Genomic DNA, 22,845 nt, shown 5'->3' with positions numbered 1-22,845 from the left:
TTCCTGTTACGGCTGTTGGTGGATCGTGCATCATCAAACTGTAGCATCACAGGTGGGTGGGACAGGAAGAGGTTGTGAAGGGGTAGGTTGGAGGACAGGAATCGGTGCTGCGCTCAGTGCCAACTGCGACAAATGAGTTACCAAGCTAGTAAAAGTAGAATGTTGATGGGCCGAGACTATCCGCGTTTCCAAAGACTCAAACATATAATGTTGAAAAAATGGCACCATGCCATGGTCCCTCAGATAAGGAGCCTCGAGATGGGTTCATGCCAAAACCTCAGCCCAAAGGGTCCCAACAACAAACAAATCATGTTTGAAGCACGAGAGCCAAAGAAGACAGACAAACCAACATAGAATTAAGAATGAAGAAGCTTTCAGCAGAAAACCCCCTCAGGGTTCCTATGAAGAGCCTCTGACAGAAGGTGAAGGGAAGAAAGGTACCTTACCAGGGTTGTGAGGGTGAGAAAGGTGAGAAAATGGGGCTTGGGTAAGTTGGACAGGTAATTGGAGTTCACCACCAAACAACTGTTATTCAAGAAAAGGAAAGTCCACCTGATGATAAAGCAAGGGCAGACTGATCTGAAGTCCATGGGGTACGAGGCATACTTCCACCCACCCCCAGTTGAGAGGAAAGTTGGTCAGCGTGAACTCTAATATTGGGAGATGGGGGAAAGACTAAATAGGGTCAGGAAGTTTCATGTAAAAGAAAAGGTCTAGGGCCATAGGAAATAGGTGTAAGATACAAAAGACCAATGACAGATGCGCTGAATCTTCTACAGCTTGGCCTGGCCTGAAAGGCTCAGGAGGAAGTGGGGCAAAAGTAGGTGAGAGAGGTTGGCTCACATACCACTCAATCTCCTGGCATATGAGCGATGATATATCACCTGACAGTCGCCCATGGCTGAAAATATTGCATCAGATGCTGGCAAAGTACCCAAAGTGGTGTCTATAACTTTGGAATTCATAAGCGGGAAACAAGAAGATGTAATGCTTTATTAAAATATTAACTTCACAACTGTGAAGTGTTAGAAATAAAGTTAAGAAAAAATCTTTAAATGAAAAAATAAACCACTTCAAGGTAACTGAACAATGTAAAAAAAGGATGTCTGAACTCAACAGCTGTCACATGAGAAGTGAGTTCAGTAGTGATGTGTAGAGGGAGTGGCGTCACGTGATAGTAGTGCTCTCCTATTGGTGTAGAGGTGATGCATGACGATTTGCATGAGAGACTTGTTGGAACTTTGGATTCTAATCAAGGGAGGATGAAGTCTTGTGGCATTAATTTCTGAAAAAGTTTGCATATAGAGGGCAGCACAAAAAGGGGAAAGCTAATCTTGTGAGAGGAGGGAGAGTACCTTATCGAAATGGAAGTTTCTGATCAAAATGAAAAAAGTGCAAATGGTGTTTATAAAACACCTATGCCCATACTAATGTTAAATTTTTAAGTCCTCCCAGTTTCATGATGTAGTAGCTGTTCTTGTAAGTGGGGGAAGATTTTCTATATACCAGTGACCTTTTGACCTTCAAAAGTTAATCAGGTCTAGAACTATGTTTGTAGTTTAATCAAAATCCACAAATCTAATCTTCAGACATCCTATCAACATTATTCAGGCAGATGAGCAGGGGTAAACCAAAATGCCTAACTCTGTGGTACTTCCCAATGAGTCATAAAATTGAAATTCTAAGATGGAAGTATTCTAATGTTTATTTAAAACAATATCTCACAAAAGAATTTTGGAAAGTTCACAACCTAAAATTTGATAGAAATATTTAATCAGGTTATATGATATTTTTAAGATGGAACTAGATAAAATTTAGTAAGTACTTACTAAGTTAAATGCATTTGGTTAAATATTTCCACTTTAAGAAAGAAAAAATCTGTGGATACCAGTGTCATCCCTCTGGTCTAGAAAGGGTTAAAACATTAAAATATCTTTTTTTTTTTAATGGAGAGCTACTGATTTATTTGAATAATACTTAGATTTTGAATAATATATTTTATATTTTTTCATTCACTGTTGTTTTTTAACAATAAATATTCAATATAGTACTGCTTTGATTAATTTTCTGTAACTGAATCATAAAAATTGTAATATTTTTAGAAACTGATTTTAATTATTATAATGGATGTTATATTGGTATGTAGATAATACTAATAATACTGTTTTTCTTTTAAATTAAATATTTGTTTTGGTGTTCATAGTCATACATATTTGTTTGGCTAAAAACTGTGTATAATACAATGAAAGTGCACCTACTACAAATATCAATTGTTAAAACAATCATAAGATTTTAAAACTTAATGAAGTCAAGTATATGGTGCAATTCAAAGCTACTAATGAAAGATGCAACTGAAAAAGTCTGGTTTAGAGTTACAAGACTTCTAATGTTCACTCTCTAAACGTGTGGGAAATTCCCCATTATGGCATTTCAGTAATTAATATGAAATTACTTTTATTATCCTGTATATAAAAGATGCGTAATAACTTTAACAATGATATATTATGTTGTTGAAATGTAAAATCCAGACTCACATTGTACAAAACTAGGACTTGCTGAATTGTATACATCAAAATTCATTCCCCACTCAGCAGATTTGACACTGGTGAAAACTATCAAGTACATCACAGCTAAAGTACCTAAAAACAAAGAATAACAGGTAGCACTATATACTGTATCACTAAGCCTATGAAACTGTATATTTTTATTAAATAATGTATTTTATAATTTGCCAAACATATACTGAACAGCAAAATCATACAAGATGTGTTGTGTAACACTTTTGTTAATATCTTAACTCTAATACTTGCTGATTACAAAACTGAAAAATATTTTTGTAAACATCAAAACAGACTTCACTTGTTAAAGATACACCAAAAATATAATACATTCATTATCATTTTGTATCAATAAAATAAAACATTATATGGTTTCAAATGCAATAATGTGGTTTTGTCTTAATATCAGTTGTTGGAGAGAAGCAGAATTTAACATTTTCCTGATCTGAAAATGTATTTCCGATAGATACTTACCTCTGTAAACAGAAACGCTATTTCCCTCGTGCATCTGCCTATGAGATTTGCATGCCACTACCTAGAACTAACTCTCACCTAAATTCAAGTGTTTAACATGAATGGTGGCAACACATGATGTCATCATGCAACAATAGCCCTCTGCAAGTAGGATGACAACACAAACTCCATGTTCAAGAAAACTTTATTCTTAGACAAGGCAAGAAAAACAAGGTATACTAGAAGATGGAAGGTCAGTTGGAAGTGTGTAGATGTAAGGGTCTATCAAAAATATTTTCATATTAGGAGAGTTAGCAATTTCTTAAATTGAAAATGAATTTTCAATAATACTTATCTCACACTACAGCTATTACTTGACTGTTAGGGTTTCTTTTGCTTTGCCCATCTAAGCATTAATCTGATTTTTCCCACTTGCTCCAGTTTTTTATTCCTCACTTATTTACCTTTGGTGAAAACTGTCTTGTGACACTATACATCTATGCCAATACAACATCTATTTAAGAAAATGTTAGCTTCCAAAACATACTTACCTCCATTGATAAGGTGGAGGTGCCAGTGAGAACATTATCCATACAGAAAGCATCTACATGGATCATGGGTGTATCAATAGAAAATTAACACCCTAGTGGGGAAACTGCACTACATCCAGAACAGGAATGCTCTTTAACCAGAACCTAAATCATGCACTGCGGGTGGAAATTCATATGACCCATCATCACCATTGGCCAGGCTTCAACTTGGTACCTGAGGTCCCACTGCTAGGGACTGGAATTATAGGGCCATGGCCCCTAAATCCCATGTTGGGGGCTAGGGTATTTGAACCACAATACATCTACTTGTGAGTGGATCCCAAATTGAGGATATAGAGTGATGCATTCTGAGCCACCAGAATCACGATGAGAAGGTAAGCAACACCAAAGTGGACCCTCTTTTCAACCTGAAGAAGTCCAAAAGGCAACACTTCAAACTCGGAATGACAGGATCCTGTATGCTATACACAACCTGAAGAAACAGAACTCATCTGGTCTGTAATTACGAACACTTATCCTCATTCCTCAACTGTGGGGGCAAAGTAAATTTCACTTGCCCTCGGAATTAGAGGGAGGATGTGGAATAAACTGTGCTCTACCAAGTACCCAGGATGGGACCACTGTGCATTTGGAATTATGAGAAGTAAAAAGGATTTATCCCTTTCCCTTGCTTAGTGTCTTAGGTAGAAGTACCTTCTGAGTATAGAAGGGTGTAAAGAGAATTATAAAGCATCTTATGCATGTGCAGCACAAACAACTCTGACAAGCAGCCAGCAGCAATAAAAAATAAACCTTAAGGGAAAGATGGTATATGGTACACAAGTTTAAAAGCTCAAATGGGTGTTGAGAAAGAGCATGTAACATTTATATCCCGGTTAGGTAACTGAAATGGTCATTTGGGACAAAGGAACCAAAACAACTTGAGGAGGCTCGAGAGCACTGGGACCTGAAAGAATTTCCATTACTTGAGTGTCTGAAGGTAGCCAATAAGGCCACCTTATATAAAGCAATTGTTGAAGATGCAAAACCCTTGTCAAAAAGTCAGGTCAAGAACCAAACTATGGTTGGCACATCTGAACAAAGTGGAGTCAGTCTCCTCGCAATACATCATTGTCAATATGTGTGCTGTTTGCATTGCTAAATGTCCATTGTGGGATGATGCAGAGACTGAAACAGGTATATGGCAACCTTAGAAGTTAACCCCAATGCCGTGTGAAGGACCGCACAACCTCCATGCATGAAGCTTGAGCTTTGAGATGGATGGGTGTAAGATGTTGGATTATGGCTGTCTCTGTTGAGACCAAATAGGAAGTGATAGAGGTGGGCACTTCTGAATGTACTGAAAAAGCAGAAACCAGGATTGAGCTGGTTAATCCGGTGCTACCAAGAAAACATGACAAGGGGTTGAATGAATCATTGCTGGGACTCTGGGTAACAATTGAATCAGTGGGTAGGCATATAGGTGCAATCCAGTCCAGTCATCACTGAATGTATCTATTGCCAATGTCCAAGGGTGAGGTACTGTTGACAAAAATGTCAAGAGTTGAGTGTTCCAATGAGTGGCAAATGCATCAAACATTGATGTTCTTGAATTGAGAGCAAATCCAATGGAAAACCCCTCAATGAAGCACCCATTCTTTTGGGAGAATCAGAAGGGTAAAGACAATTGATCTGCTATCAAATTCATCACCCCCAGAACATGGCAAGCTAGTAGGATGATATGATGGGAGTGGGCCCAATATAGAAGATGCAAAGTTCGAAAAAGAGACCTGGACTGAGTGCCCCCTTGGCAGGAAATGTAAGACACCACAGTGAAATTATTGGAGTGAAGCATGACGACTTTGCCCCTCAATTATTTCAGATCTTGAAACATTGCCCTTTGAACAGCAAGAAGTTCTAAACAATTGATGTGGAGGGAAGCTTCATCATCTATCCATAGGCCTTGGAATTCCTGATCATTTAGATACGCATCCCATCCCTGAAGTGAGGCATCTGTGAAAAGATGGATTTCTGGACGAGGTGGTGGTGGTAGAGGAACACCTATCATACGATTGTCCCAATCTAACCATCACTCAAGATCAAAGATGTTGATCCTGAACAAGGAGACTTGGCAATCCAGTAAATTGCCAATCATGATCCATTGGTCACATAGAGAACAGTGAAGGAATTTCATGTGTGCTCATCCCAAAGGAATGAAGGATTCAAATAATGCCCACATCCCCCCAAAAGAAAGAAACAGTTGTGCATTTGGAGAAGGAGACATAAGAGTTGGACTGACTGTTCCATAGCATGGTGTCAGATAGGAGTCAGCTGAGCCAGACTGAGATACATGTTGAAAAAGACACTTAGATGGATGATGTGTTGGAGTGAGAATAGATTTCTTGGCTCTGGTAAGAAATCCTGCCTTGGCTGCTTCAGAAAGCAGTATTTGGGTGTGACGTTCTGCCAATTGACATCTCTTTGCCCAAGAAGTAGTGTCACAGGGATGGATAGAATGTGATCATGACCAACTGAGCACAAGTGGCTGGTGAGCCAATATGTGAAGTGTGGTTACAGCACGATCAGACCAAAAGATGTATGCTCACATCAGCTCTACTGGATAGATTTTGCCTGCAGGAGGAGGGCCCAGTAGCTATTTGTTGGATGACCCATACTATACTGACAGTGTCACCACTGCCATACTTCTCATGCTATTGTATTAAGCCAAAGCTTTGGCCAAAGAAGTGGGTAGTCATTTCTCTGATGTTGGATAGTCCATGGAATTGATATGGTCTGGTTTGGACAATTAAGTAAATTTTTATGACACAATGATACCTCAAGTGGTCATAGGGAACAACCCATCTCGAAATGGGCACTTTCTGTTATCCTGGCTCAATGAGGATTTTGGAAATTATGCATACCCTGGGAGACAACACCAGCCACTTGGTAGAATCCTTTTCAAAGGAAAAGGTGAGAAATGAAAAGGGGAAAACACTCATTTCAAAGACAGTGGGTAGATTAAAGCTGAAATCCTGCTGGAGACAAAACAGCTAGATGGCAAAGAGAAGAAATGACGACCATGTGCAGAAACATTCATATGCCTGCTTGAAGGATCTCATTCTAGGGTCGGTAAAGATGAGAAGCAAGAGAATGAGAAAGGTGCTGAAATATGAAATAGCGTGTGACCATACGCATCCAGAGAAGAATATAGCAACTGGAGGAGTCGATGAATTCACATTAAGAACCCAGTCAGACATGGGAGTCAGGCAAGGAGGATGGTGAAGAAGGAATGAGCAGAAGAGAGTGGAAAGATCAGAGACAGAAAAACCCCTGTGGTACTGAGAAAGGCAAAATGTAGTGGACACTGCCATCCAATAACCAGCAATAAATAGCTAATTACAAATGGCAGTAAGTTGCAGCAAGAGGAAAGGAGTGGTGAATGGATCATCTACAAAAGACTGCCACTGTTGTTTATAGACAGACAAAGTGAAAGAATGATAGATGTGACAAGAAGCTTACATGATAGAAGAGTTTGGTCACAAGAGTGATAGACCAGACAAATTCCATACATGAAGATGGATGGATGACATCCCTTGATGAAAAAGGGACATGAGGTTGAAGCAAGAGTGAGGGTACATTGGGTACATGAATAGAGGGATCTGGATGCCAAGTAAAGAAGCAGAAGACACCAAGGCTGAAGTTACTAAGGTGGCACCAAAACAGGATTTGAGAAAGAATTTCACATACTAAGTAAAGGAATCAAGGGAGGAGTGGAAGAGGAGGATGGGCATATAGAAAAAGGTAAGTGCTTCAACAGCCAGAACTAAAGGATGAGGAACATGGGACCAGAAGAGAGGAAGATTGGAGTCTAGAGGGACGGCAAAGGCATCTATGAAGGGTGTGTCCAACAGAGAGCAAACCCAACGAAAAACCAAGGGGTGAAGAGACCACTCCACCAGCAGCACATGGTTTGGCCGAGAGAACCAGTCCACCACAAGGTCAATAACTCTAGACACATGAGAGGCAACAAGATGAACCTGATGTGAATGAGTCCAGAAGAGCAGGTCCAATGCCCAAAAGCAAAGGTTCTGGAACACGTGCCTACTTGATGGTAGATGTAAGAAATGACTGTGGATATGTCAGAGTGGATCTTGATTTACTGATCCACCAGAAGGGGCAGGAAATGGGAAATTGGCTAATAAGCAACAAGAAGTTTGATCACACTGACATAGAGTGAGCACTCATTCTGCTTCCAAATGACAGAAGTCATGTCATCGTCAAGAGATGTGTCTTAATCCAAGAGGGAAGCATCATCAAAGAGATAGATCTAGGTTGAAAGTTGGTAAGGGAATGATGAAAACATCCAGAAAGATCCAAATATTGAGTGGGTCTGGAAAAGGACTTGGATATCTTAACAAGCCACCCCAACTAAGTAGGAATTGGAAAACGTGGATCTAATGGATGAAAAGTAGACAACATATGGAGGATGGGTCAATAGGGATGAAAAGGAAGTTGTCCAACACATCAACCATGGCCAACCACAGACCTGATGAAAAAATACCATAGATAGGGGCAGAGGTAGGAGAAAGGGAAATTAAAAGGAGTGAAGAAAGTGGGAAGAGAGAATGTGGAGGAGAAAAATGAAAATCCACTGTTGGCAGAAAATCAGGCAAAAAAGGAAGATACAGATACCAAAAGGATCAAAGACAGTCACTAATAATAAGAGTGATGAACCAAACATTGGATAATGGTAGGAGGAGTAAAAGAGGTAGCCCTGGAACCTGTAATGGGAAGGTTAGGAGTAGACTGAACCAGATGGGGAACAGGAATTAAAAGGCAAAGTCAAGAAAGATAAAAAAACCTAGGATGATAATGAAAACTGAAGTCATAAAACTTCAGTCCATGTCTCCTGTGAGAAATGAACACCATCAAAAACATTGGGGATGCAGAAAAGAAGCCCAACAAAGACCATTTACATAAAAAGGAGAAAGGTGTAGAGTAAAGAGGAACAAACTTGATCCAATGAGTACCAAAAGCAGGTGAATAAAGCAAGGAGGTAGAGAGCAAAAGAAGTGGAACAGGTAAAGAGAAAGGAATTAATTTCTACAGAAAACTCCTCTGGAGCATGATGAAGTGCCTCAGACAAAAAATGGAAGGAGAAGAGGAAATACTGAGAATGGTGAGAAAATGATGAAGATGGAAAAATGAGGAACCAGTGAACAAAATAGAAGACAATTTTAAGGGGCCCAATCCCCAAACAGGCCAAATATATACCAAGACAGGGAATCTACAGAGGAAAGAAAGAATGTCTTCAAGTCACCACAAGAGTTATGAATGTAAGGGGAATAAGGCATTTGAGTTTGAGGGAGGAGCTGTTAGAGAAAGGAAACAACAAAGTAAACCCCAATAACTGGATTCATGGAGGGAAGAACGGACAATATTAAAAAACACTAGTTAAAGATAAGGAAAGTAACATATCTGAGAATGAAGTCCAAAAAGAGACTGAAAGGTTAAGGTCATTCCTCAAAGGGTAAAGCACTTCCCAAAGTAAATCAGGTTAAATCAATAGACCTTCAAGCTATTCTCAAATGAGGAAAAAAAATGTCAGCTAACAGGGCGGGAGTAGGAGGCCCAGTAAACATGTGGTAATCCACAATGTGCTGAACAACGGTTGCAATGTTCCCAACAGTTAATAAGCTTCCAGAAGCCAGAGTAGAAATAAGGTCTTTGTGTGCGAGTGATGACATTACCCACACAACGTTTAGTTTTTTCTGGCTACATTTGTGAGTTTCAAGAGTTATAAAATGGTGATCAATTCTTAGAGACTATGAATTTCTACAAAAAACAAAAGAAAGTTACATTACTGTTTTTAGATATTTTCATGGTTATTAAAACACTTGAACACTTTTTTGGTTTTGTTGAATTTTATACAAAGCTACTTTAGGGTTATCTTCACTAGTCATCTCTAATTTAGATGTGATAGACTAGAGAGAAGACAGCTTGTCAACACCTCTCACCACCAAATCTTGGGCTACACTTTTCAAAATGAAAAGTGAAATTAGCCATCACATTATAATGCCCCATCACTGAAACAGTGAGCATATTCAGTGGCTGGATTCAAACTCATGACCCACAGGTTACAAGTCAAGTGCCTTAATCACCAAGCCCTCAACTCTTTAGATTTAAGAAAAACTAATACTTTTTATCCATCAAAATATTTTAGTTCAATAAAAATTTTTGGAGTTTGGTATAGATAAAGAGAAAGACCATGAAAACAAAAAATATAAAACAGAAATAGTTCAAATGTTTCTTCTTAAATTAAACTACCTGTAATTATCATTGACTTGAAAAAGTATGAGATTTACTCTTGAGATCAAAACAATGTCAAAATATTTTCAGAATAATTAACATATTTCCTAGATTGGTGAATATTTGCTGCTCTTTTACACAATCTTCCAGCATGGCTATACAAAACAGTGACTTCTGGAACACTATTACCATTATAAACTGCCATAATGGCTTAAAAAACAATGTCTTTTATATTTTACATTCAAATTAGATTGCTTCATATCATTATAGACAAACATATCAGGGTATTTATAGTTAATTTACTTAAAATGTATACTGTATATGCTAACTGTACACACAATGTACTTATATTGTCAGACTATACATAAATTGCATGTATGCCAAGATAATAACTGCTTGAAAAGTGAAATTGGGTAAAACATGGTATAAGTAATTAGGAAATTCTGACTTAGCATGTTAATTTACTATAAATACCATACACTATAAAATAAAGTAGTATTAAAAAGTAGAGATTTTGACTTAGTAAGCTGATTTACTATACATACCATACTACAAGATAGTTGTAAATACAGAAGATTTTGGCACAGTAGGTTAATTTATTATAAATACTACATGGTGGTAGATAATAAGAGATTTCTTACTTAATAAGTAAATTTTCTATAAATATTATACCATAACATTGTTGTAAATAATTAGGGATTTCTGACTTTGTGAGTTTGTTTACTACAAATACCATATCATAAACTTATATCATTAGGGAATTCAGATTTAGCTTTCAGTAAATATCTAACATACCAAGAGCATTAAACTTTGTGAAGAAAGTGGGTGACTTCAAGTTAATTACAGGAAAGATCATGACGAGAAGAAAGAAGGGAACAGTCAGATCAACATCCCAGATTTTGTGGAACAGATCATCATTACTGTTAGAACTGCATAATGTGGAATTATCTGTTGATTCTGTGAATGAAGTACATATCACTGAAAGTAGACAAAAGTTTTGACATTGATAAACATAACAAACAGGGATAAAACAAACCAGTGTAGAAGTTTCTAGAACTAGAGTTTTGTAGGTTTTTTCTGTCACATTCAAGTTAAATACTTCAGTTTCTAATACTCTCTAGTTCTTCAATGTTCTATATTTATTGTTTCAATAATACAGTCCTTTTTGTACAAAGTCATAGTTTGCTTGAATTATATCATTTAGATTACAATTCATCATTAAAAATAATTTTTTGTATTTATAACTTGCAGCAAAGCTTTTTTATTGTTTTACACACACACAAAGCTTTATATCTAAATAGAAAGACCTTTGGTGTTCTAAACTGTTTTTATTTGTTTTCTTGGTTTTTAAAAAACAGGTTATGTCACTGGCTTATAACAGAACTGTACAAGATCACAGGAAAATCAAAATACTAAACATTTTATGTCAGTGTAAATGTAAAGAAATTTTTATGTTTTTTTAAAACTAAAGTGATTTTCAAACAGATACTTTCCTCTGAAACACTGAAACTCAAAATTTCCAAATGTCGTTTATATATTTCCATACAATATACATTACTTACCAAAGCTACTCCACACTTACACCTTCCATATAACTTATTGTGCATGTGTCAGTGAAAAGACCGCATGAGAGTACTGACTAGACAAATTAATATGAATACAGATTACTGTTAGATTAGAAGGAACTACGCTTTATTACTGTTTGTTGGTAAGTCACAATTATTCAAAATCCCAGGCACTAGAGAAATGGGTAATCACAGGTATTGGTCAGAAAATCCAAAAATTCAACAGAGTTGGATTGCATCCAGTCTGGAGAAGAATGTAATATGGGGAAGAAAAATAGCATAAATTAGTCAGATTCATCACATTCTGCCCACTTGTACATTGCCCTCTAAAAGGTACAGAAACCAGGATGCCAAAGACACACCTGAAATCTATGGTTAATGTAGTCAGGAACATCATGCAAGTAAAAATGACAATTGATATTGAATGTATATATGAGACTAAATTAATGAATAAAAACCCTTTAACCCGAGTGCTTTTGAAAGGTCCACCTTTCGAAAGCTCTCGGGTTATAGGGGTTTTATTCATTTCTATCAAGACTTCTTGAACATACATGTTTTTCTAACATCATGAATGAGACCAAATTAAGATGTGAATACATAGAGCACCTAACCCAGACCAAAAGTGACAGTTACAAATGAATAAATCACTCCATCGTGTGAGAATGAAAATTGGTCATTCATTACATGTAAATAAAAGTCACTTAAAATTCCATTTGTCATTCACATTCTGAAACCTTGGTATCATGAGATTCAACATAGCTTACATTTTCAAATGAGAACTATCAGAATAACAAAGGAAACTAAAAATTTATTACCAGTCTCTAATATCCTGTTTTCAATGGTATCAAAAGAGATGAGAGTAAAACCCAAAGATAAAATCAAGTACAACCTCAATAACTAAATTGCAAGTAAAAGTTCAGTAGCTGTTTGCTGACTCTTTAATCTAGGCTTTGATTAAAAGATTAGAAATGTCTCTTTCCCCTGTAGAATAGTCTTGTTTATGGCTTTACCAATTACTTTGAACATACTGAGGGTTGGGACCACATCACATTCACCTAATACATACTGAAAAATGCTTGAACTGTCTTTCAAATGAAGCCTAAATTAAAAACCAGCAAACAGCTACTGAACTTTTACTCTCAATTTAGGTAATTATATTTTATTTAATCTTTCACACTCTACTCACCTTCAGATGCAAAGTCGAACAGAAACTGGAAGAGGTGAATCATGAATAAGGAAAATAAAGTGAAGAATCTGATGAACCTAAGACATGTGAAGTTAAGGGTCCACAGATAAATAAAATTCCGAGATGACTCCAAAAGTCCATATGAAGAGTAATCCAGAACAGAGTCAATGAGTGAGTCATAAAGATCCATGAATGCTAGGCTACCTAAAAATTTCATTATATGTTTGATTGCAAAGTTACACAATAGGCTATCCACACTCTATCCATCATGGGTAACCCAACCCTGGATTTTAAAGTTGGAGGTCTAGAAACTTACCACTGCCCTAGTGAAAAAAAATCTTAAAACAAACCAAAGCATGGCATGCAATATGAATACAGAACTATTTCTGAAAACTATCTCTGACCACAAAATCATGAGAAGGTGGGAGAAATAAAAATTCATATAAGGAAATCCTCACACATGACACAAGCTCAGGCATAACAGAAATATGTTACATAGTAAAAATACAGAACATATCCGACAGCAAAATAAATTGGGACAGGCAAGTGTTCAAGATTAGGGCACACATTGTAGCAGACAAAATAAGCTTTGCAGACACAGAACGCAGTGAGGCCCAAGTAAAATTGGCCTTCATCAAACCAAGAAAAATTGAGTGTTATGCAGGTGAAGCATACCCATAAATGGTATATCTATCATAATATCAGTATTCAATAGCAGGATGATGTGGAATTATCAATGCTGAGAATGCATCAACTTGCATGTTACAAACAAAATGCACAAGGCTTCTAATGAAGGCACTATATCCAATAAAAATAGTCATAAGAAATAATGTTGTAGCACTGTGAACATCATGTTTGTCAACAAAAATATTTAACTTATGGTGGGAAGTAGAGCTTATGTAAGTTCCACTGGTACATGTGCAATGTCATGTAGAAGGTGGGAGAGTGAAGTATTATGGGTAAATGACACACATGATAAGCAAATACATAAAGGACTTTCAGAAATTTTGAGACACAAATTTTAATAGACAATCCATTTTTGGGAAGATTGTAATAGGATTCAACACTATACCAGCATCGTAAAAAAAAAAGATGTTACAATGGTTAATGATACAAGGTGGATATTCCCTTACTAATAAATTGTATTAACTGAAACAAACAGAAATACCAGTAAAGTGAATGAGGTTAGATAAAAGCTATAAGTTGCTTGGTTGATATGGTCAACATTAATTTTTAAAAGGAATTAAAAGTGCTATGGTTAGCATAAAACAACTGACATACTTTAAATTTCTAAGTCTTTTATACTAAGCACAGCAAAAACTCTGTAGCTTGCCTTAAGATCTTTAAACTATTAGTAAAAATGTAGTAATGTACATTCAGATTTTGAAAACAAAACGTTTTGGTTAATTAAATTTTTATGTTTGTTTACTGAATTTTGCAAAAGCTACTTGGGGGTTATCCACTCTAGTCAACCTAAAATAACAGAGAGAAGGCAGCTAATCAACACCTCTCATAACCAACTTTTGAGCCAATCTCATCAAATAGTGGAATATGACTACCACTCTTATAACAGACCCACAAATTCAAAGTGCAGATCACATTTTTGTTTTTAGTGGTAATGGAACCTAAGGTCCACAAATTACCATGCTCAGCCCAAATTGTTATGAATAATGTACAAATAAAATAAACCATACATATTACCAAGTACGAATATAATTACTTATTCATTGTCTTTCTGTACACAATAATGTTTTTACAGCATTAAATGTCAAATACTTAAAAAATTAAATAATAAAATAAATAATATTTTCATGAGTATCAAAATTCATACTACAGGCTACTTTTGTACTAAGAAATATTAAGTGGTCACTTGCACTATACAATCCAAACAGGTATGTATAACTTCATTTTATGAATCTAAAACAACATATTACTGAAAAAAAAAAAGGTAAGTCACATACCTAATAGCTAAAGTTCATGTTCTAACAAAACAACCATGGCCCATTATCACAATACTTTACTAATACAACTGTAAATTGATGTAAACTATTAGAAATTTCCAAGTTAGCACTTTTGTCTCATATATCCAAATATGATGAACTTTTATCCTATGATGACAACCTACATGTTTTGCAAGTACGTTATATAACTCACATGAAAGTTCTTTCCAAAAATGAACCTAGTGTATGAAATTGTTTGAAATCTAACATGATCTTTCCTAGAAGTATGCAATTTCAGAAAAATAAAATATATAATTTCTATTTTTTCTACTATTTTAAAGATTCGTTATTTAATATAGTTATTTGCACTCGCACTCTGAATAGCTCACATGCAAGATAATTTTTATTTTGAGTATAAAAATACTATTTATTATTGTACAGTATTCATATTTCCTTTGCATAATCTTTAGAACCTCCTAAATGAATAGCAAAAATGCTTATATTTTATTTTCCATTTTCTCTACCATATTGCTAACTCTAGCTATTATCATCAAAAGACAGTGCAATGAAATATTTAAATGAAAATATATGTATACCTTTTAACTCTTCATAGAATAGTCTTCAAATATCTTATTTGTGTCATATGCATAATTTCATGTCTATCTTTTCGCTTAGTTTATTTTTAATTTTCCTTTCCAATTATTTGTATTTTTAATATTTATGTCAAAACATCACATGGTGCTACTGGTTATTATTACCTACTGTTCGAGAGAGACATGTTAGCCATGAGCTAAATGTTTTGCACACATCTTGTGTTTAGAAATATTGATGAGATAGGAGAAGAATAAGTAATCTTAAAAAAAGCATTAAACTTTTCAAATATTAACTAAAATATATAAGTGAAAACCTAAATGCAATTGAATTGTCTATCAATCTAATATGTATAAGATGAGAAAGTAAAGCAAAATGTTAGGGATCCTGCTTTCAACAGTGGACTAAGATTCATTCTCCCCATTTGTAAATGGATGCATAAATATGTTTCTTGTTACAGTAACAACCTTCAAGAGCAAAATCTCTTCTTTATGTTGGTTTTAAGTATGCAATTCAATTTAAAACTGTTGCTTATCAACAAAGCTTCTACTCTGAAAGTGTGCATGGCTTATGTTTGGCTCAGGAATATTTAAACAGCCTTTTTCTTCAAAGGCTTTATTCTTACAATGTCTCAAATTACATTTACAAGAACTTGTACATGTTGTACTTTGAATGTCTGAACCAAGGCAAGTCTACATTCTCACACTTGTTTCTCCTATATAGCTCTAAAGTTGAGATTTTTAATCATGGCTGTGACATGTGCTGAAGGTTTTGTCTTTTACACTAACTATGCAGGACTCCCAGGAATCTAGTTTCTAAAAGTGGTTTGAGGGTAATATTGACTTTTCCTTTTAATACATGCCATGTGCTTGAAGATGCTGAGAATAAAGTATAATGCCTTTGACGTAAACCAAAAACATTTCATTCTTTGTACAAAGTGAAGCAGCATCTCTTAAGGTCAAATTCCAACTACGACAGCTACAGGGACAAAAGAAAACTTGTGGATTGACTTGAAGTTTTCTTACTTTTTTCACTATTCTTTTCACCATGCATATTTGCACTGTTATCATAGTCTTGTCCAAAACAATCTTGGATGTTCAAGTCAAAGTTTTCTATTTCTGCCAAAATGAGAATAGTTATACCTATTCCTGTTGTTTCTAACACTCACAAAAAAAACAACAACAATAAAAAGCTCTTCAATTTCCCCAGTATTGTAATTGACATACCACAATATTGTCATTTCTTCAATATGACTCACATCTCTTGTACACTTCAAAATAAATGCATAATATCTTGCCTCCATCACTTTCTCTAACATCTTACCTTTCACTTTTTTAGCCATTAAATCAGTTATTTAGTTTTGAATGGTTTTACTGAGGTAATAAGTGTGTATGTAATGTCTCATGATACAACCTAAATGTTCATGCATGACTGAGTCAAATTTACCCAGTCCAAAGAAATTGCCACAATTTTTAACAGGTCATTCATATCATGCTCTTGAGTACCACGAAAGGTTAAATTATGTGATGCCAAAACTGCCCTACAGTATGTCCAAAAAGTCTAAAACCATATGTAATTTGCAGTTTTTCTTAATTACAGATACATGACTGATTATGGCACTGTCAAAATATGTGAAGGTTGAGTTAATCCTGCTGTTAATTCCGTAAAATTCATTGAAGTGCCTATAGTTTCACACTCTTCCAACATCCTATATAGAAAGGAGTCTTTCTAAAATATTTCTCCACTGTTGTTTCTCTAGTTCCATTTGAGTTTGTAGATGTTTGTCATTTGTATTTTCACTATTTAGTCACTTTTCAAAGTCTAGCTATTTCATCACATATTCTTTATGTTCTTTATTATTTTAATGTGATTTGAAAATCTAACTCAGGTTTTTTCAGTTTGAAGAATCTTCAGAAGTAAGGGCAATCCTTATTTCTAATTTTGAAAATAAATAACAAGGAAAGCAAAATTGCATACAATCTTTACTTTGAGAATACATCAACTAATGTCAATCATGCTTTTCACCATTACTTAAAATAATGTTTATAATAATATGAATTAAAATTTCTTTTTTTATCATCTATAGCAAAGTCATAATTTTCTCTGAAGATGTGAATTGGGCCTTTTTGAATAACATTAGATACCTAATTATCATTTAATGGCAAAACCCATTCACCAGGATCATCTAAATTGGTAAAGAAAACAAACTCACCTTCAATATTATCAACTATTTCTGCTTAAGAAATAGAATTAGCACTTACAACCGTATCCAAATCCGCACATTCCACTGAGTTACTAGAAACACTTACGAAATTTCACTCTTGCTTTTGCAATATTTATCATACTCTATTAGATTATTTGCACATTTTTCACTATCATTATTACCAGAATCAAATATTTACTCATATATCCTATCAAATGTGTCAGTGAGTTTAGAAAAGCATTACACCAATTTCTTTTCAAAGATCCAAATTCATATTTTCTACTTTTATCATGATCTTGACTTCCCATTGTTGTATTAAGGGTAAGAAATTAAAGACAACTTTTTAAAAATAAATCCAAACTAGATTCTACAGACGTAGTCTAGAAAAGAATTTTGAATCTCTAACTTAAAAATTTTATTAGCCAATGGACCCATGCTATGCATGTCCCAGCAAACACTACATATTTACTACATAGTGACATGGTAGTAGTTTGGTAATGTCCGAATAATATGCAACATGTACATAGTAATAACGTGACTTCATAATGTTATGCCACTATGTAGTAACTATGCAATAACATTACGTTTTATATACATAGTCAGAATGTAACTTTACAATATATATATAGCTAGTGCTATTAAGTAGCAATAACAAGAGAATATTACATTGCATGCAAAAAGCAAAATAGTACATCACCTGGCAGTGTAACTCATAGGATATTACCTATTCCACATGTAGTATTTCTTTATGGTGCTTAAATATTAATTTTGTATATATTTAATGTCACATTCAAACAAGAACATTATATATATCAGGCAAAATATTATTTTTCATTTAACAATATCAAAGAAAAATTAATTCCAATTTATTTCCCTATATTTGATGTAATTTGATATATTTGTTATAAGTTGGACAAGTGGGAAACTTCAGGAATGACACGTATAGCTTAATTACACTAAGTTTGAATTAGAAGATCTCAACTGTCCACCATTCTTCAATCAGCAACTTTAAATCTCCAAAATACTTCAACATCCAAAGGTATGTATAATGACAAGATATGCTTCCTACCATCCATATAGAGTTTTTGGAAAGTTTAAAATCACTAACTAAAAAAAGGAGTGTGAAAGCATTCTTGACAGTGTCAGAGGGAATAAGCCTTTTAAGTTTCATAGTTACTAAGCTAGTGATGTTTATGTTCAATGCTCAATATTCATGTTGGTTTATTAGAAAGGTTTGTTTTTTATTCTTTATTTTTTCATAACTTCAGTGATATAAGAGCAAAATAGTTTAATTCAGAAATTTTATGACACTGAGTTGTAGTTAAAAGCAAAATAAAATTTACCAAGTAGTGTTTCAGCTGAGCCTTACGTTATGTTTATGTATTAGGTCTAATGCTTAGACTACAAATAGGTCTACTATTACTTGAATAATTGTGTTTCCACAATAAATAACATTTATATACATTTCTATCAATACTAATGATATGGTATTGAACTACCATGTGATTTTTTCCTATATATTTCAGAGGTAGAATCTGTGACACAGCTTGTAGCACACACCAATGGGGGGATAATGAAGGAAAAAAAGAGTAGCTTTACTGACAGTGAGTAAAATACTAAAGTTAACATAAATAGACCTTTTAACCAAACAAACCCTTATTGAACCGATTAAAGAAAAATTCTCAAAGCTTTTCAAAAATAAATCAGCACACAAACAGAAAATGATTATTGCTTTACACTGGTATTTTTAAGGTTTCAATACTTATATATAGTTGCCCAACATACAAATTGCTGTGCTTAATAAAATATACTTCAATAAAATGCAACTAAAAGTTGTGGCATCAAGTTGTCAGATTTAGTAGCCTAGTTCAATGTTTGGTGGCCTGTGGTGACCAGATCACCAGTTAAAGGCTGCATTGCTTCTATCTGTACACAGTATTATGTTAATTGGGCAACTACTGTTCCTTGTTCTACATTCTTCCTTTAGATAACCAGTGGCAAGTCCTAATGAGGCTGGATGAAATTACTGCCAACCAAAAACAGCACACAGAACTTCTCAAATAACTTGCCAGTAAAGAGAGAGTGGTTTCACAAACCCATGAATGAGAGGTGGAACTAGTAGATGACATGGTGGAGAAACCAATGGATACCTGGGAAGACATGGACCAAATCTGTTCCAAGCTATCAGAAAACCCAGGCCAGACGAAAAATCTGGTAAATCCTATAATGAATAGCTATATTTTTATTGATACATATTATCATGCATATAAATAGTTTAAACATATCAAATGTATGCCAGTTTGTAGATGTAATCAAGCATCCATCTGAATAAATAGTGTAACATAATTTTTCAGGTTGCCGTCTTGAGTGCCTTTGGAGGGAACATTATTGTGGATTCTGTCTGAAGAATGTTTAAGAAGTTGGGGACTTTCTGCCTATAGCCGGCTTCAACATGAAGGGCGGAAAGAACAACCAAACATTCCAAGACCTACCACTGTACAGAATAATTATCAGTATGTATATCTGTATATTTTCAGTTTTAGTCGATTATTATTTTGGTACAGTAAACATGGTAAAAACTCCGTGTGTAATAATTTAAAAAAATGATCCATTTTACATAGCTTTGTGAAAGTAAGCCCAGTCAGTCTACTGATTGTGCAATGAAAGCAATAGTATTCAGAAAGGGTCAGTTAGGTAACAATGAACAAGACTGTTTATAAGATATCAATGACATACAAAGTTTATATTAAGTGAAGTACTTTAATATTTCATACTATTATTTTCTTATATATTTATGAATTTTCTAGTGTTATAGAGGTAAAATCCTAGCTATTTAAATTTGACAATGTTATTGTAAATTGCAATAATGAATTTTTAATGATTCAATAGAGGCGTGTAGACAAATTCACCTAAAATGTCAGGATGATGAGGTTGAGCTGAAGATGGCAGAAACTCTTAAGCATGCACTGAGAAAGTGTGGTGGATACTTGTTCCTGGTAAATATATTGACAAATAAAGTGATGCAGTTGTATTAGTCAAAACTGTTAACAAATATACATAATACAATATAGCAATTAAAATATAAAGAATATAATATAGCCAAATTTGAAATGCATTTAAGACAAAAGTAAAATAGAGAATACAATGACATCACTGCTAAGTCAGGTATTAACTTTGTCTGAGCTTCATATTGCATGAAACAAAATATTTATTTTTGGCATAAACTTAAGTGCAACTTTATTTGTATAGCAGGTGTTTATAATGATTAATTTAATCAAAATTGTTTTGGCATATAATAATCTTATAGTTCTTGACAGAAAGATTAAAATACAAACCTCAGACCTTTTGATATGTAATTTTATTAATGGCTGTATTGGTCTGTCAAATTGAATTGGTCTTTTATATTTACAGGCACGAGCTGCTTTGAAATCTCCCAGGGCACCGACACCAGCTCCCACAGCAATACAGTCTCATACAGATAAATAGAAACTATATTAGATTTGTATAATGTATAATTCGTTTTTGTAATGTTGTATGAAAAAATGTATAATTTATTTTTGTAATGTTGTTTTAAAAAAATTTGTAATTTGTTTTGTAACGTCGTATCAAAAAATGTGTAATTTGTTTTTGTAATGTTGTATAAAAAAATGTGTAATTTGTAATGTTGTATCAATGATATTACCTCTCACTTATTTTTTTGCAAATGAATATATTGAAATTATTCTGAGTGGAGCTGAAAGGTATAAACAAGGTACTAAGAAGAGGTAAAAACCAATGGAAGTAGTATCAAGTTGCCAAAAAGGTAGTAAAATGGTAATAGGAATTTACCATGTTGGTATTTTAACATACCAAATTGGTTGTATATTGGTAATTCTACAACGTAGTAACAATGGCCCTGGTAGTCCACATTTTACATAAAAGTTACGCATGTAAACTACGTAACCACTACCAAACCACTATGTTAATAACAAATATTTATTACGTAAATGTCTTTTCTGGATGGTGAGATGTTTCTGACTATAAAAGTTTATTGTTGTTCTTGCTTCATGCAATTAGGTTTTTATCTTAAGTTTACATAAAAGTTATGCAAGCAAGTAAACTACGCAAGCAAGTAAACTACGTAACCACTACCAAACCACTATGTTAATAATAAATATTTATTACGTAAATGTCTTTCATGGATGGTGAGATATTTCTGACTATAAAAGTTTATTGTTGTTCTTGCTTCATGCAATTAGGTTTTTATCTTATTACTTCACCCCCATAATTACTGCTCATAAAAAGCCAATAATATTGTTGGTATTGTTGTTCTTTTAACATGTGATTATAACATTCTTTTGAACTTGTACTTTATATTGTGCCTAATCATCACTATAGTAAATATATGATTTGGAATTGAAATGTTTAACAATTATGATTATAAAAATATTTGTTTTTGTCCAAAATAACATGCATTTAAAAACATCTCACTTAATACAAGTGTTTATCTTGAAAGTACATATAAAGAATGTGTACATATACTTTAACTCTCATCAGTATCACTAGCAGCCACCCCTTCTGATTGGTGCATAGTTAGACATGACTGGAATTATGAAATTATGCATTTTACTTGACAACTATCTTTTTCTTGACACATCCAACATTATTCCTAACTGATTAAGAGTGTTGAACCACTAAATATTAAACATGTGTTTAAAACAGGTTTTCTACATTCTTAAGTGTGTTTCTATTACGTCTTTGGGCCAAAATTTTTTCCACAGGAACACATCACTAATTATAAAATGGGAGTCTATGGAAAACTGGATTTTGCTGTATGAACAACTTTTAAGAATGCATCTATTCTGTATATCATGAGATGGGTGTACTAGAAACATTCTAGAATTTTCTTCTCTAGAACTTATTAGAACCCCTATTCTGGAAAACTCGATTCTCATGTTTCGACCAAAACATGAGAGCCAGACCACAGATCCTACAAAATACAAGTTGTCACCACTCTGTAATGGCTGATGCAAACTAACGAGTAGCAAGTAACTAACTAGCACAAGCTGTGGGGTCCCATAACACACTGTTATATGCATGTTCATTCACGAATCATGTCATACTTAATTGAGAATATGATCTTGAATAATTATTTGAGAACTCAACATCAAAATATTGTAGTGCAAAATGCATGAGATGCAGCATTAAATAGAAAATTTAAATAACATACATTTCAATGCTTATACTCTATAGAAGCAGGAATACTAAAATTTATTTTTCTTAAAATTTTTATTTTTTTCCATCATTAACTCAGGCCACAGAGCCATAGGCAGTCACCTAACTTGCCTATAGCTATAAACAGTCCTGGTTATAAGTATATTTTAGGAGTTTTTCCATACATTTTATGTCAAAAAGAAAACACTTTAAATATATTTTACATTAAAACAAAAATAAGTATTAGGCATTAATGTGAATGCAATCAAAGAATTTAAAAGACTAACTTTGATACAATATAATCTATTGATCAAAGT

The 22,845-nt window shown here is 34.2% G+C and overlaps 1 protein-coding gene across 17 annotated transcripts in view; it reads right to left on the bottom strand.

Annotated features, from left to right (window-relative positions):
* The window catches only part of LOC106458228 (sodium-coupled neutral amino acid transporter 9 homolog), a 131,254-nt gene that overhangs the window by 38,127 nt on the left and 70,282 nt on the right, over nt 1–22,845 (bottom strand). For 14 of the 17 annotated variants that reach the window (XR_002610339.1, XM_022384363.1, XM_022384367.1 and 11 more), the window contains 3 exons: nt 12,602–12,805; nt 10,646–10,828; nt 2,535–2,639 (listed from right to left, as the gene is read on the bottom strand). Coding sequence is in view for 16 of the 17 variants with exons in the window: in XM_022384363.1 (XP_022240071.1) it covers nt 2,535–2,639; nt 10,646–10,828; nt 12,602–12,805 (492 nt within the window). In the remaining variant the exon portion in view is untranslated. The remainder of the gene's footprint in view (nt 1–2,534; nt 2,640–10,645; nt 10,829–12,601; nt 12,806–22,845) is intronic. The other 3 variants (XM_022384373.1, XM_022384365.1, XM_022384364.1) reach the window with 2 other exon arrangements.

This window comes from Limulus polyphemus, unplaced genomic scaffold (assembly GCF_000517525.1).
Source record: "Limulus polyphemus unplaced genomic scaffold, Limulus_polyphemus-2.1.2 Scaffold431, whole genome shotgun sequence".
Classification (NCBI taxonomy): domain Eukaryota; kingdom Metazoa; phylum Arthropoda; class Merostomata; order Xiphosura; family Limulidae; genus Limulus; species Limulus polyphemus.
This window is presented reverse-complemented; position numbering and strand designations above follow the sequence as displayed.